Source organism: Ranitomeya imitator, chromosome 4 (assembly GCF_032444005.1).
Source record: "Ranitomeya imitator isolate aRanImi1 chromosome 4, aRanImi1.pri, whole genome shotgun sequence".
Taxonomy (NCBI): Eukaryota; Metazoa; Chordata; class Amphibia; order Anura; family Dendrobatidae; genus Ranitomeya; species Ranitomeya imitator.
The window spans coordinates 457085034-457101293 of NC_091285.1; the positions used below are offsets into that span (position 1 = coordinate 457085034).

At 42.2% G+C, this 16260-nt stretch overlaps 1 protein-coding gene across 3 annotated transcripts in view; it reads left to right on the plus strand.

Annotated features, from left to right (window-relative positions):
• DUOX1 (dual oxidase 1) overlaps positions 1-16260 on the plus strand; it is a 280203-nt gene that overhangs the window by 225088 nt on the left and 38855 nt on the right. For all 3 annotated transcript variants that reach the window (XM_069765805.1, XM_069765807.1, XM_069765808.1), the window contains 3 exons: positions 9632-9759; positions 13448-13601; positions 15469-15701. In XM_069765805.1, coding sequence (XP_069621906.1) covers positions 9632-9759; positions 13448-13601; positions 15469-15701 — 515 coding nt within the window. The remainder of the gene's footprint in view (positions 1-9631; positions 9760-13447; positions 13602-15468; positions 15702-16260) is intronic.

Genomic DNA, 16260 nt, shown 5'->3' on the forward strand with positions numbered 1-16260 from the left:
ATGTATTTGAAGAGCCCAAATCTGGTGCCCTACCTCCTCATAGGGATTGCGACTGTGCTATTAATTTAATTCTGGGTAGTAAGTTTCCTAAGAGCCGTCTGTTTAATTTATCTGTGCCAGAGCACGCCGCTATGCGGAGTTATATAAAGGAATCCTTGGAGAAGGGTCATATTCGTCCGTCGTCGTCACCATTGAGAGCAGGGTTCTTTTTTGTGGCCAAGAAGGATGGTTCTTTGAGACCTTGTATTGATTACCGCCTTCTTAATAAGATCACAGTCAAATTTCAGTATCTTTTGCCGCTGCTGTCTGATTTATTTGCTCGGATTAAGGGGGCTAGTTGGTTCACCAAGATAGATCTTCGAGGGGCGTATAATCTTGTGCGAATTAAACAGGGTGATGAATGGAAAACAGCATTTAATACGCCCGAGGGCCATTTTGAGTACCTGGTTATGCCATTCGGGCTTTCTAATGCTCCATCTGTGTTTCAGTCCTTTATGCATGACATCTTCCGAGAGTACCTGGATAGATTCATGATTGTATACTTGGATGACATTTTGGTCTTTTCGGATGATTGGGAGTCTCATGTGAAGCTGGTCAGAATGGTGTTCCAGGTCCTTCGTGCAAATTCCTTGTTTGTGAAGGGGTCAAAGTGTCTCTTTGGAGTTCAGAAGGTTTCATTTTTGGGTTTCATTTTTTCCCCTTCTACTATCGAGATGGACCCTGGTAAAGTTCAGGCCATTTACGATTGGACTCAGCCGACATCTGTGAAGAGCTTGCAGAAGTTCCTGGGCTTTGCTAATTTTTATCGTCGCTTCATCGCTAACTTTTCCAGTATTGCTAAACCGTTGACTGATTTGACCAAGAAAGGTGCTGATGTGGTCAATTGGTCCTCTGCGGCTGTAGCGGCTTTTCAGGAGTTGAAGCGTCGTTTTGCTTCTGCCCCTGTGTTGTGTCAGCCAGATGTTTCGCTCCCTTTTCAGGTGGAGGTTGATGCTTCTGAAATTGGAGCAGGGGCTGTTTTGTCGCAAAGAAGTTCTGATGGCTCAGTGATGAAACCCTGTGCCTTCTTTTCTAGAAAATTCTTGCCTGCTGAGCGCAAGTATGATGTGGGCAATCGGGAGTTGTTGGCCATGAAGTGGGCATTCGAGGAGTGGCGACATTGGCTTGAAGGAGCTAAACATCGCGTGGTGGTCTTGACGTATCACAAGAATTTGACTTATCTCGAGTCTGCCAAACGGTTGAATCCTAGACAGGCTCGATGGTCGCTCTTTTTCTCCCGTTTTGATTTTGTGGTTTCATACCTTCCGGGATCTAAGAATGTGAAGGCTGATGCCCTGTCAAGGAGTTTTGTGCCTGACTCTCCGGGTGTTCCGGAGCCGGCGGGTATTCTTAAAGAAGGGGTAATTTTGTCTGCCATTTCCCCTAATTTGCGGCGTGTGCTGCAAAAGTTTCAGGCTGATAGACCTGACCGTTGTCCTACGGAGAAACTGTTTGTCCCTGATAGATGGACTGGTAGAGTTATCTCGGAGATTCATTGTTCAGTATTGGCTGGTCATCCTGGAATCTTTGGTACCAGAGATTTGGTGGCTAGATCTTTTTGGTGGCCTTCTTTGTCACGGGATGTGCGTTCTTTTGTGCAGTCCTGTGGGATTTGTGCTCGGGCTAAGCCCTGCTGTTCTCATGCCAGTGGGTTGCTTTTGCCCTTGCCGATTCCGAAGAGGCCCTGGACGCATATTTCCATAGATTTTATTTCTGATCTCCCTGTTTCTCAAAAGATGTCGGTCATTTGGGTGGTTTGTGATCGCTTCTCTAAGATGGTCCATTTGGTACCCTTATCTAAACTGCCTTCCTCCTCTGATTTGGTGCCATTGTTTTTCCAGCATGTGGTTCGTTTGCATGGCATTCCGGAGAACATCGTCTCGGACAGAGGTTCCCAGTTTGTTTCGAGGTTTTGGCGGTCCTTTTGTGCTAAGATGGGCATTGATTTGTCTTTTTCTTCGGCTTTCCATCCTCAGACTAATGGCCAAACCGAACGAACTAATCAGACTTTGGAGACATATCTGAGATGCTTTGTTTCTGCTGATCAGGATGATTGGGTGTCCTTCTTGCATTTGGCTGAGTTTGCCCTTAATAATCGGGCCAGCTCGGCTACTTTAGTTTCTCCTTTTTTCTGCAATTCTGGTTTCCATCCTCGTTTCTCTTCAGGGCAGGTTGAGCCTTCGGACTGTCCTGGTGTGGATGCGGTGGTGGACAGGTTGCAGCAGATTTGGACTCGTGGTGGACAATTTGACATTGTCCCAGGAGAAGGCTCAACGTTTCGCTAACCGCCGGCATTGTGTTGGTCCCCGACTTCGTGTTGGGGATTTGGTTTGGCTGTCATCTCGTCACGTTCCTATGAAGGTTTCCTCTCCTAAGTTTCACTGGACCATATAAGATTTCTGAGGTTCTTAATCCTGTGTCATTTCGTTTGGACCTTCCAGCTTCTTTTGCCATCCATAATGTGTTCCATAGGTCATTGTTGCGGAGATTTGTGGCGCCTATGGTTCCCTCCGTGGATCCTCCTGCCTCGGTGTTGGTCGAGGGGGAGTTGGAGTATGTGGTGGAGAAGATTTTGGATTCTCGTGTTTCTAGACGGAAACTCCAGTACCTGGTCAAGTGGAAGGGTTATGGTCAAGAAGATAATTCCTGGGTTTTTGCCTCTGATGTTCATGCTGCCGATCTTGTTTGTGCCTTTCATTTGGCTCATCCTGATCAGCCTGGGGTCTCTGGTGAGGGTTCGGTGACCCCTCCTCAAGGGGAGGGTACTGTTGTGAATTCTGTTGTCGAACTCCCTCCTGTGGTCTTGAATGGTACTTCGGCGAGTTCTGTCTATGGGCTCCCTCTGGTGGCTATGAGTGAAGCTGCTGCTTCTGAGGTTCCTTACACAGGTGACATGGTTTATCCTTTGCTTGGCTTCTCTATTTAACTCCACTCAGATCGTTACTCCATGCCAGCTGTCAATGTTTTAGCATTGGTTCAGTTCGCTCCTGGATCTGCCTGGTGACCTCTCTTCTCCTGCAGAAGCTAAGTTCCTTATTGTTATTTTTGCTCATTGTTTCTTTGTCCAGCTGGTTATCCTGATTTTGTCTTGCTAGCTGGAAGCTCTGGGATGCAGGGTGGCCCCTCCACACCATGAGTCGGTGCGGAGGACCCTTTTGCACACTCTGCGTGGTCTTTTGTAGGTTTTTGTGCTGACCGCAAAGATTCCTTTCCTATCCTCTGTCTATTTAGTAAGTCTGGCCTCCCTTTGCTGAAACCTATTTCATTTCTGCGTTTGTGACTTTCATCTTTACTCATAGTCATTATATGTGGGGGGCTGCCTATTCCTTTGGGGAATTTCTCTGAGGCAAGGTGGGCTTTATTTTCTATCTCTAGGGCTAGCTAGCTCTTAGGCTGTGACGAGGCGCCTAGGGAGCGTCAGGAGCGCTCCACGGCTATTTTTAGTGTGTGCGATAGGATTAGGGCTTGCGGTCAGCAGAGCACCCACATCCCAGAGCTCGTCCTGTATGAGTTTAACTATCAGGTCGGGTGCTCCTAACCACCAGGTCATAACACCATGCGCCCAAACAGTGGTTTACCCCCATATGTGGGGTATCAGCGTACTCAGGACAAATTGCACAACAATTTTTGGTTCCAATTTCTCCTGTTACCCTTGGTAAAATAAAAAAAATGGATCTGAAGTAAATTGTTTGCGAAAAAAAAGTTAAATGTTCATTTTTTTTCAATAATCCAAAAACTCCTTTGAAGCACCCGAAGGGTTAATAAACTTCTTCAATGTGCTTTTGAGCACCTTGAGGGGTGCAGTTTTTAGAATGGTGTCGCTTTTGGATACCTTCTATCATATAGACCTCTCAAAGTGACTTCAAATGTGATGTGGTCCCTAAAAAAATAGTGTTATAAAAATGAGAAATTGCTGGTCAAATTTTAACCCTTAGGGTATGTGCAAACGTCTGGATTTTATGCGGAAATTTCCTGAGCAAAACCGGAAAATTTTCCGCATAAAATCAGCACGTGTTTTTCTCACGTTTTACTCACGGTTTTGTGGCTTTTTTGCGCAGATTTTTCGTGTTTTTTTCCGGAGATTCCTAAAACAATAACATAGTTGGAAATCCGCTAAAATTCCCCAAAATTAATGACCATGCTGCATATTTTTCCACATGCGTTTTATTTGCGGAAAAATCCGCAACATGTGCACAAAAATTGCGGAATTCATTGAAAATGATGTGATGCATAATGTATGCGTTTTTTATGCATTTTTGCCACGGAATACTGCCGAAAAAATGCGCAAAATCCGCGAATAAGCCGCAACGTGTGCACATACCCTTATAATTTCCTAGCAAAAAAAAAAAATTTGGTTCCTAATTTGTGCTGATGTAAAGTAGACATGTGGGAAATGTTACTTATTAGTATTTTGTGTCACATATCTGTGTGATTTAAGGGCAAGAAAATTCAAATTTGGAAAATTTGCGCCATTTTCTAAATTTTCACCAAATTTCCGTTTTGTTCACAAATAAATGCAAGTCATATCAAAGAAATGTTACCACTATCATGAAGTACAATATGTCTCAAGAAAACAATCTCAGAATCACCAGGATCTATTGAAGCGTTACAGAGTTATAACCTCATAAAGGGAGAGTGGTCAGAATTGTAAAAATTGGTCTGGTCATTAACCCCTTTCTGCCATTGGACGTAATATTCCGTCCATGTGGGGTGGGCCTTAATTCCCAAGGATGGAATATTACGTCCAGCGCGATCGGCCGCGCTCACGGGGGGAGCGCCGCCGATCGCGGCCGGGTGTCAGCTGCTTATCGCAGCTGACATCCGGCACTATGTGCCAGGAGCGGTCACGGACCGCCCCCGGCACATTAACCCCCGGCACACCGCGATCAAAGATGATCGCGATGTGCCGGCGGTGCAGGGAAGCATCGCGCAGGGAGGGGGCTCCCTGCGGGCTTCCCTGAGACCCCCGCAGCAACGCGATGTGATCGCGTTGCTCCGGGGGTCTCCTACCTCCCTCCCTGCAGTAAGTCCCGGATCCAAAATGGCCGCGGATCCGGGTCCTGCAGGGAGGGAGGTGGCTTACCAAGTGCCTGCTCAGAGCAGGCACTTGGTAACGCTGCACTGCTCTCAGACAGATCGGTGATCTGTCAGAGTGCTGTGCAAACTGGCAGATCACCGATCTGTATTGTCCCCCCCTGGGGCAAAGTAAAAAAGTAAAAAAAAAAATTTCCAAGTGTGTAAAAAAAAAAAAAAAAAAAAATCCTAAATAATGAAAAAAAAAAAAATATATTATTCCCATAAATACATTTCTTTATCTAAATAAAAAAAACAAAACAATAAAAGTACACATATTTAGTATCTCCGCGTCCGTAACGACCCGACCTATAAAACTGGCCCACTAGTTAACCCCTTCAGTAAACACCGTAAGAAAAAAAAAAAAAAAACGAGGCAAAAAACAACGCTTTATTATCATACCGCCAAACATAAAGTGGAATAACACGCGATCAAAAAGACGGATATAAATAACCATGGTACCGCTGAAAGCGTCATCTTGTCCCGCAAAAAACGAGCCTCCATACAGTGACAACAGCAAAAAAATAAAAAAGTTATAGTCCTCAGAATAAAGCGATGCAAAAATAATTATTTTTTTCTATAAAATAGTTTTTATTGTATAAAAGCGCCAAAACATAAAAAAATGATATAAATGAGGTGTCGCTGTAATCGTACTGAACCGAAGATTAAAACTGCTTTATCAATTTTACCAAACGCGGAACGGTATAAACGCCTTCCCCAAAAGAAATTCATGAATAGCTGGTTTTTGGTCATTCTGCCTCACAAAAATCGGAATAAAAAGCGATCAAAAAATGTCACGTGCCCGAAAATGTTACCAATAAAAATGTCAACTCGTCCCGCAAAAAACAAGACCTCACATGACTCTGTGGACTCAAATATGGAAAAATTATAGCTCTCAAAATGTGGTAACGCAAAAAATATTTTTTGCAATAAAAAGCGTCTTTCAGTGTGTGACGGCTGCCAATCATAAAAATCCGCTAAAAAACCCGCTATAAAAGTAAATGAAAAAAATGTATTTATTTCCATTTTCCCATTAGGGTTAGGGCTAGGGTTAGGGTTAGGGCTAGGGCTAGGGTTAGGGTTAGGGCTAGGGCTAGGGTTAGGGCTAGGGTTAGGGCTAGGGTTAGGGCTAGGGCTAGGGCTAGGGTTAGGGCTAGGGCTAGGGTTAGGGCTAGGATTAGGGCTAGGGTTAGGGCTAGGGTTAGGGCTAGGGTTAGGGTTAGGGCTAGGGCTAGGGTTAGGGCTAGGGTTAGGGTTAGGGCTAGGGTTAGGGTTGGGACTAGGGTTAGGGTTAGGGTTAGGGCTAGGGCTAGGGTTAGGGTTAGGGTTGGGGCTAGGGTTAGGGCTAGGGTAAGGGCTAGGGTTAGGGTTAAGGCTACAGTTAGGGTTGGGGCTAAAGTTAGGGTTAGGGTTTGGATTACATTTGCGATTGGGATTAGGATTAGGGGTGTGTCTGGGTTAGAGGTGTGGTTAGGGTTACCGTTGGGATTAGGGTTAGGGGTGTGTTTGGATTAGGGTTTCAGTTATAATTGTGGGGTTTCCACTATTTAGGCACATCAGGGGGATCTCCAAACGCGACATGGCGACCGATCTCAATTCCATCCAATTCTGCATTGAAAAAGTAAAACAGTGCTCCTTCCCTTCCGAGCTCTCCCGTGTGCCCAAACAGGAGTTTACCCCAACATATGGGGTATCAGCGTACTCAGGACAAATTGGACAACAACTTTTGGGGTCCAATTTCTCCTGTTACCCTTGGGAAAATACAAAACTGGGGGCTAAAAAATAATTTTTGTGGGAAAAAAAGAGATTTTTTATTTTCACGGCTCTGCGTTATAAACTGTAGTGAAACACTTGGGGGCTCAAAGTTCTCACAACACATCTAGATAAGTTCGTGGGGGGGTCTAGTTTCCAACATGGGGTCACTTGTGGGGGTTTCTACTGTTTAGGTATATTAGGGGCTCTGCAAACGCAATGTGACGCCTGCAGACCATTCCATTTAAGTCTGCATTCCAAATGGCGCTCCTTCCCTTCCGAGCCCTCCCATGCGCCCAAATGCTGGTTCACCCCACATATGGGGTATCAACGCACTCAGGACAAATTGGACAACAACTTTTGGGGTCCAATTTCTCCTTTTACCCTCGAGAAAATACAAAACTGGGGGCTAAAAAATAATTTTGAGGGGAAATTTTTTATTTTATTTTCACGGCTCTGCGTTATAAACTGTAGTGAAATACTTGGGGGCTCAAAGTTCTCACAACACATCTAAATAAGTTCCTTGGGGGGTCTAGTTTCCAATATGGGGTCACTTGTGGGGGGTTTCTACTGTTTAGGTACATTAGGGGCTCTGCAAACACAATGTGACGCCTGCAGACCATTCCATCTAAGTCTGTATTCCAAATGGCTCTCCTTCCCTTCCGAGCCCTCCCATGCGCCCAAACGCTGGTTCTCCCCCACATATAGGGTATCAGCGCACTCAGGACAAATTGCACAACAACTTTTGGGGTCCAATTTCTCCTGTTACCCTCAGGAAAATACAAAACTGGGGGCTAAAAAATTATTTTTGTGGGAAAAAAATGTTGTTTTATTTTTACGGCTCTGCATTATAAACTTCTGTGAAGCTCTTATTGGGTCAAAGTGCTCACCACACATCTAGATAAGTTCCTTAGGGGGTCTACTTTTCAAAATGGTGTCACTTGTGGGGGGTTTCAATGTTTAGGTACATCAGTGGCTCTCCAAACGCAACATGGCGTCCAATCTCAATTCCTGTCAATTTTGCATTGAAAGGTCAAACGGCGCTCCTTCCCTTCCGAGCTCTCCCATGCGCCCAAACAATGGTTTACCCCCACATATGGGGTATCAGAGTACTCAGGACAAATTGTGCCACAACTTTTGTGGTCCAATTTCTTCTCTTACCATTGGGAAAATAAAAAATTGGGGGCGAAAAGATAATTTTTGTGAAAAAAAAATGATTTTTTATTTTTACGGCTCTGCATTATAAACTTCTGTGAAGCACTTGGTGGGTCAAAGTGCTCACCACACCTCTAGATAAGTTCCTTAGGGGGTCTAATTTCCAAAATGGTGTCACTTGTGGGGGGTTTCAATGTTTAGGCACATCAGTGGCTCTCCAAACGCAACATGGCGTCTCATCTCAATTCCTGTCAATTTTGCATTGAAAGGTCAAACGGCGCTCCTTCCCTTCCGAGCTCTCCCATGCGCCCAAACAATGGTTTACCCCCACATATGGGGTATCAGAGTACTCAGGACAAATTGTGCCACAACTTTTGTGGTCCAATTTCTTCTCTTACCATTGGGAAAATAAAAAATTTGGGGCGAAAAGATAATGTTTGTGAAAAAAAATGATTTTTTATTTTTACGGTTCTGCATTATTAACTTCTGTGAAGCACTTGGTGGGTCAAAGTGCTCACCACACCTCTAGATAAGTTCCTTAGGGGGTCTACTTTCCAAAATGGTGTCACTTGTGGGGGGTTTCAATGTTTAGGCACATCAGTGGCTCTCCAAACGCAACATGGCGTCCCATCTCAATTCCAGTCAACTTTGCATTGAAAAGTCAAATGGCGCTCCTTCCCTTCCGAGCTCTGCCATGCGCACAAACTGTGGTTAACCCCCACATATGGGGTATCAGCGTACTCAGGACAAATTGTACAACAACTTTTGGGGTCCATTTTCTCCTGTTACCCTTGGCAAAATAAAACAAATTGGAGCTGAAGTAAATTTTTTGTGAAAAAAAGTTAAATGTTAATTTTTATTTAAACATTCCAAAAATTCCTGTGAAGCACCTGAAGGGTTAATAAACTTCTTGAATGTGGTTTTGAGAACCTTGAGGGGTGCAGTTTTTAGAATGGTGTCACACTTGGGTATTTTCTATCATATAGACCCCTCAAAATGACTTCAAATGAGATGTGGTCCCTAAAATAAAATGGTGTTGTAAAAATGAGAAATTGCTGGTCAACTTTTAACCCTTATAACTCCCTAACAAAAAAAAATTTTTGGTTCCAAAATTGTGCTGATGTAAAGTAGACATGTGGGAAATGTTACTTATTAAGTATTTTGTGTGACATATCTCTGTGATTTAATTGCATAAAAATTCAAAGTTGGAAAATTGCGAAATTTTCAAAATTTTAGCCAAATTTCCATTTTTTTCACAAATAAACGCAGGTAATATCAAAGAAATTTTACCACTATCATGAAGTACAATATGTCACGAGAAAACAATGTCAGAATCACCGGGATCCGTTGAAGCGTTCCAGAGTTATAACCTCATAAAGGGACAGTGGTCAGAATTGTAAAAATTGACCCGGTCCATAACGTGCAAACCACCCTTGGGGGTAAAGGGGTTAACATGCAAACTACCCTCAGGGTTTAAGGAATTACAATAACAAATTGAGCAGTAATAGCTTTAGAGGGTTTATATTTGACCTGTTGGAAAAAAACATATTTAATTTATAAATTTGATTTTGATGGAAGACATAGTAAATGTTTCTACAATTTTTTTTTCTAGGATTTACTGGGATTCTGCTTTTGAGTATTCTAGCATTGATGTATGTCTTTGCTTCCCACCATTTTCGACGTATCAGTTTTCGTGGATTTTGGTTCACTCATCACTTGTACATAATCATGTATATTTTGGTAAGCCTTTAATAACATGATGTCTAAGGTAGTTGTAGAGATAGTCATTTCCTAATGTGTTATTATTAAAGCAAACCTTTCAGCATGAATCTGACACTGGTGTTTTTACATCTGAGTGTTTTATTCAGAAACACTGCAGCATTTCTGAGGACACATGCTTTGAACAGTTAGCCAGGGACCATGCATCTCAGATGACTATTCCGAGGCAGGTCCATGGCGGCTTTTCTTTGATCTGCTCTACTAGACTGACGTTTTACCCTATACATGCAAATATGGAGAAAGCTCTCAGACAAGGGAGCTGTGCTCAGAAAAGCCGCCGGGGTCCTTCTTCAGACTACACCTCAGTACCCCTGATATACCATGGGTAAGCACTGAACTTTATTGTGAACTATATGACCATTTATTTATATGTAACAATGTAACAAATATTTACTATCTGGAATGATAAAAGGAATTTCCTGTACACATGCAATATGTAATAATAATGTAATCTAGATATTACTTTTTGCACCTATTTGTATTATGGACCATTGAGCTGCTACCATTATTGTTTTACTCCTGATAGACCATTACATCATGTCTACAATTTGAATCATGTTTCAATAAAGTAATGTTATTTTTAACATATTTTGGTGCCGTGTGACTATTCTAGCAGTTGTCTTTTCAGGTAAATATTAATTTAGAAGTGCTCCAACCCTTATTTGATAACCAATACTGACAGAGTAACACATACGTTGACCTGGAAACATTTTCTTGAACTAAACGAATATTGTGACAGTCATCTAAAAGATGCATAGTCCCCAGCTGATTTTTCAAAATGTTTTCTGTGCGTCTCGCTGCAGTGTTTTGGAGAAGAGGACGTCTAACAGTTTGATGACAGTACATCCTTCTATATATATAGACACCCTCTCATTTTTCTGTAATTTCTTGACTATGAAAATTGTAAATTCACACTGAAGGCATCAAAACTATGAATTAACACACGTGGAATTATATACTTAACAAAAAAGTGTGAAACAACTGAAAATATGTCTTATATTCTAGGTTCTTCAAAGCAGCCACCTTTTGCTTTGATGACTGCTTTGCACACTCTTGGCATTCTCTTGATGATCTTAAAGAGATAGTCACCGGAAGCAGTCTTCCAACAATCTTGAAGGAGTTCCCAGAGATGCTTAGCACTTGATGGCCCTTTTGCCTTCACTCAGCGGTCCAACTCACCCCAAACCATCTTGATTGGGTTCAGGTCTGGAGACTGTGGAGGCCAGGTCATCTGGCGTAGCACCCCATCACTCTCCTTCTAGGTCAAATAGCCCTTACACAGCCTGGAGGTGTGATTGGAGTCATTGTCCTGTTGAAAAATAAATGATGGTCCAACTAAACGCAAACCGGATGGAATAGCATGCTGCTGCAAGATGCTGTGGTAGCCATGCTGGTTCTGTATGCCTTCAATTTTGAATAAATCCCTAGCAGCGTCCCCAGCAAAGCACCCCCACACCATCACACCTCCTCCTCCATGCTTCATGGTGGGAACCAGGCATGTGGAGTCCATCCGTTCACCTTTTCTGCATCGCGCAAAGACACGGTGGTTGGAACCCAAGATCTCAAATTTGGACTCATCAGACCAAAGCACAGATTTCCACTTCTGCTTGTTGCCTGTCCTTAGCAGTGGTTTCCTCGCAGCTATTTTACCATGAAGGCCTGCTGCACAAAGTCTCCTCTTAACAGTTGTTGTAGAGATGTGTCTGCAGCTAGAACTCTGTGTGGCATTGACCTGGTCTCTAATCTGAGCTGCTGTTAACCTGCGATTTCTGAGGCTGGTGATTCAGATAAACTTATCCTCAGAAGCAGAGGTGACTCTTGGTCTTCCTTTCCTGGGGCGGTCCTCATGTGAGCCAGTTTCTTTGTAGCACTTAATGGTTTTTGCAACTGCACTTGGGGACACTTTCAAAGTTTTCCCAATTTTTCGAACTGACTGACCTTCATTTCTTAAAGTAATGATGGCCACTCTTTTTTCTTTACTTAGCTGCTTTTTTCTTGCCATAATACAAATTCTAACAGTCTAATCAGTAGGACTATTAGCTGTGTATCCACCAGACTTCTACTCAACACAACTGATGGTCCCAACCCCATTTATAAGGCAAGATATCCCACTTATTAAACCTGACAGGGCACACATGTGAAGTGAAACCATTTCCGGTGACTACCTCTTGAAGCTCATCAAGAGAATGCCAAGAGTGTGCAAAGCAGTCATCAAAGCAATAGATGGCTCCTTTGAAGAACCTAGAATATAAGACATATTTTCAGTTGTTTCACACTTTTTTGTTAAGTATATAATTCCACATGTGTTAATTCATAGTTTCGATGCCTTCAGTGTGAATTTCCAATTTTCATAGTCATGAAAATACAGAAAAATCTTTAGATGAGAAGGTGTGTCCAAACTTTTGGTCTGTACTGTATATATATATATATATACATATATATATATATATACACACACACATATACTGACTCAAGCTATGATCAGCTGGCTGCTTTAACTTTTTTGTTCTACCAAATTCACAATGCAAATATTTATTAAAAATACACTGTATTAAAAACTTATAAGACATAAAGCTTCAAAATGAAGTGGTACTTCAATGAAAGGTTCTCTACAATAATAATGATATAATTTATAATACCTAAAGCTTAACATTTTGGTTTATCTTTTTTTACCCCTAATTGCTGAAAAATGTTTGAAAGCTCTGGAACTGGCTCTGTATTATATTATAAATCTAATTGAATGATAAGGTCAATGGTAAAATTATTCTATGTATTATAAGCAGCATAAATTCAAGAACACATTGGTAAATAGAACATTATAACAGTGGCATTTTAGCAAAAACAAAACAATTTATAAGAATGCATCAATATAATTGTCGACCCAGAGAATATAGTTATCATGCCATTTATAGCACACTGAGAATGCGGTATAAACAGATATCTGAATAATGAGCGGAGCCAGTAACCGCCTCCTCATCACTGACTGACAACCGGCCCTAATGATGAACTGGCTGCTAGTCACTGCCAGGGGTGTGGTTACAGCCGCTGCTCTCTATACACTGTTTGGTGACTGAATCTGTGTCGGTGCCACCCTTATACAGTAACTGTAAGTCTGGGGCTGCCATGAGGAATAAAGTTAATTTCCTCCCGGCAGCGGGAATCTCAGTGCGGCGGCCACATTGTGCTAGAACACTATTAACCTCCAGACTAATCCCATATCTCAGGGGTGTCAAACTGCATTCCTCAAGGGCTGCAAACAGGTCATGTTTTCAGGATTTCCTTAGCATTGCATAAGGTGCTGGAATCATTCTCTGCAGGTGATTAAATTATCACCTGTGCAATACAAGGAAATCCTGAAAACATGACCTGTTTGCAGCCCTCGAGGAATGCAGTTTGACACCCCTGCCATATCTGCAGGTTAAAAGTTTTTTTTTTTTTTACAGGACAGGTTCTCTTTATGGGGTTGTCCAGTACTGGACAACCCTTTAAAAAAGGATGCTAATTATGGATCCATTCTATAGTACATTAGACTGGTGATGAGTAGGACATACAGGAGGCACATAATTTTCTTCCTTCAAAAGGTTGTGCATGAAGACATAAAGAGTTTCAGACTGCAAATGAATGACTAACAATAATCATCTTTGATCAGATTATCCTCCATAGCAGCTTTGGACTCCTTCAACCACCCAGATTTCACATCTATTTGTCAGTTCCTGGTATTATTTTTGTTGGGGACAATTTAATCAGCTTGAGCCGAAAAAAGCGAGAAATCAATGTGATAAAGGCAGAATTGCTTCCTTCAGGTAACGTGACCATTATTACATTATACACACAAAAAAATAGTCATCACTCTAGGTTTATTGGGAATGTCGTGCTTTCCGAACTGTATGTTTGGCCATGACTCATGTATCTTCATTCACTGATACAAATGGCAATAATAGAAAACAAGATAAAATATTTCCTTAGAGTGAGCCTGTCAGCATGTTTTCACATATGGAAGTAGTGGTATGGCTATGTAGGTGCTCGTTCCCCAAAAATTATACCTCATTTTCTAAAGATCTTATCAACCAGTCATGAGAAATCGAGCATAGAATCCATTGGTAAATCAGATTGGAAGTGCACTAAGGGTGTGTCTGAGGTAGAAAGAAGTTGTCCAAGTTCAGTCCCCAGTGCACTTCCAGCCTAATTTGCATATGGCTTTTATGTTGTATTTTTTATGATGGGCAAATTTGATCTCTACAAAAAAGCATTTTTATCACGGTGGAGGTGGGGCAAGTGTATACACAGGATACCACAACTTTGTACTTTGAGACGTGATGACAGGATCCATTTAAATGAATGCAAAACCTAAGTAGAGATAGGCATATATTAGTGTTAAAATAGTCTCATGAAGAGGTGTATTCCAGTTTTGGAGTCATATACAGTCTGGCAAATACAAACCTATAAAAAATTTTTTTTTTACTGATTTGCTCAGTAATAGTCCCAAGGATCACCGTAAACCTCAAATTCTTGCGGAATTTGTTGATTGCAAGCTTACATTTTATAATAGACATTTTCCAATCTGCAACATGGAGGCGGAGACATTGGTATCTTGGAGAAGGTAATTTCTGGCAAAAGCTATATCCCATTTAGAGTCCACAAGCCATTAATGTTCCTTCCATGTCCATTGTCCTCCACTTTATGGGCCTAGAAGATTTGCCACCTCTTCTGGGAATCTGAAAGTTAGGGTACCGTCACACAGTGGCACTTTGATCGCTAGGATGGCACGATCCGTGACGTTCCAGCGATATCGTTATGATCTCGCTGTGTCTGACACGCTACTGCGATCAGGGACCCCGCTGAGAATCGTACGTCGTAGCAGATCGTTTGAAACTTTCTTTCGTCGCTGGATCTCCCGCTGTCATCGCTGAATCGGCGTGTGTGACGCCGATTCAGCGATGTCTTCACTGGTAACCAGGGTAAACATCGGGTTACTAAGCACAGGGCCACACTTAGTAACCCTATGTTTACCCTGGTTACCAGCGTAAACGTTAAAAAAACAAACACTACATACTTACCTTCAGCTGTCTGTCCCCGACGCTGTGCTTCTCTGCACTCCTCCTGCATCCTGTGTCAGCGCCGGCCAGCCGGAAAGCAGAGCGGTGACGTCACCGCTCTGCTTTCCGGCTGACCGGCGCTGACAGTGCAGAGAAAAGCAGAGCGCTGGAGGACAGACAGCTGAAGGTAAGTATGTAGTGTTTGTTTTTTTAACGTTTACGCTGGTAATCAGGGTAAACATCGGGTTACTAAGCGCGGCCCTGCGCTTAGTAACCCGATGTTTACCCTGGTTACGGGGACCTTGGGATCGTTGGTCGCTGGAGAGCTGTCTGTGTGACAGCTCTCCAGCGACCAAACAGCGACGCTGCAGCGATCGACATCGTTGTCGGTATCGCTGCAGCGTCGCTTAGTGTGACGGTACCTTTAGTCTCCTTGATGTTCCAAGAGAGATAGCAAGAACCAAATAAGATTTGAATAGTTGTTACTGTGAAATTCCAAATGACGATTTCATCTATCATCTTGATAAGTATATATAGCATAACATCTGTTCCTTTCCAGTGACTGGAACTGAATGTTATCTGAGTTTTACAATCTATTGTGTTTCATTATATTTCCTTTTTTTTCTGCTCATAGACGTGACTTACTTAAAGTTTGAGCGTCCTAATGATTTTGAATACAAATCAGGACAATGGGTTAGGATTGCTTGCTTATCTTTGGGGACAAATGAATACCATCCATTTACATTAACCACTGCTCCACATGAGGACACCCTGAGTTTGCACATAAGAGCTGCAGGACCGTGGACCACTCGCCTTCGGGAGCTGTACTCTCCTCAGAGTGTTGATGAACTCAATGGATATCCAAAGGTTCAGTAAAATATTTCCCTTATATTTGAAAAACTTACAGTGTATTGCATTTATCATTATTAAAGGGGGTTTCTGGGCCTTAAAGTGACTGCAAACTTGTAGCCTAAGGCAAGACAACCCCTTTAATGGATTCATAGCATTTTGATGATTACATTATGGAATTGCTTCAAGGAAGTCTGAAGCCCTCATCCAGCTTCATTATATTTAAAAGGGAATCTGCCATGTTTCATAATGCTATTAACCCATTACTTGACAAATTAAAATTTTTACAATTTTTTTTCAGAAAAGGGCGTCCCAATGACATGATTTCCTATTTTTAAAACATTCATTTTACAAACACAACACAAAAAATTGGACCTAATTATAAAAATTATAAAATCTTAGTTGCTAGAAGCTAAAGATTAGGCGTCCCAAAAAAAGGACATTGGTAGATAATGGGTTAACTTGCAGATATAAGGCTAATCTCCAGGTTTGTAGTGTTAGGAAAGTTCCCGGTCACAGTATTGAAGATGGGACACCTAGGAGAAAATTATAAATGATCTTTATTTCTCCCTGGAGC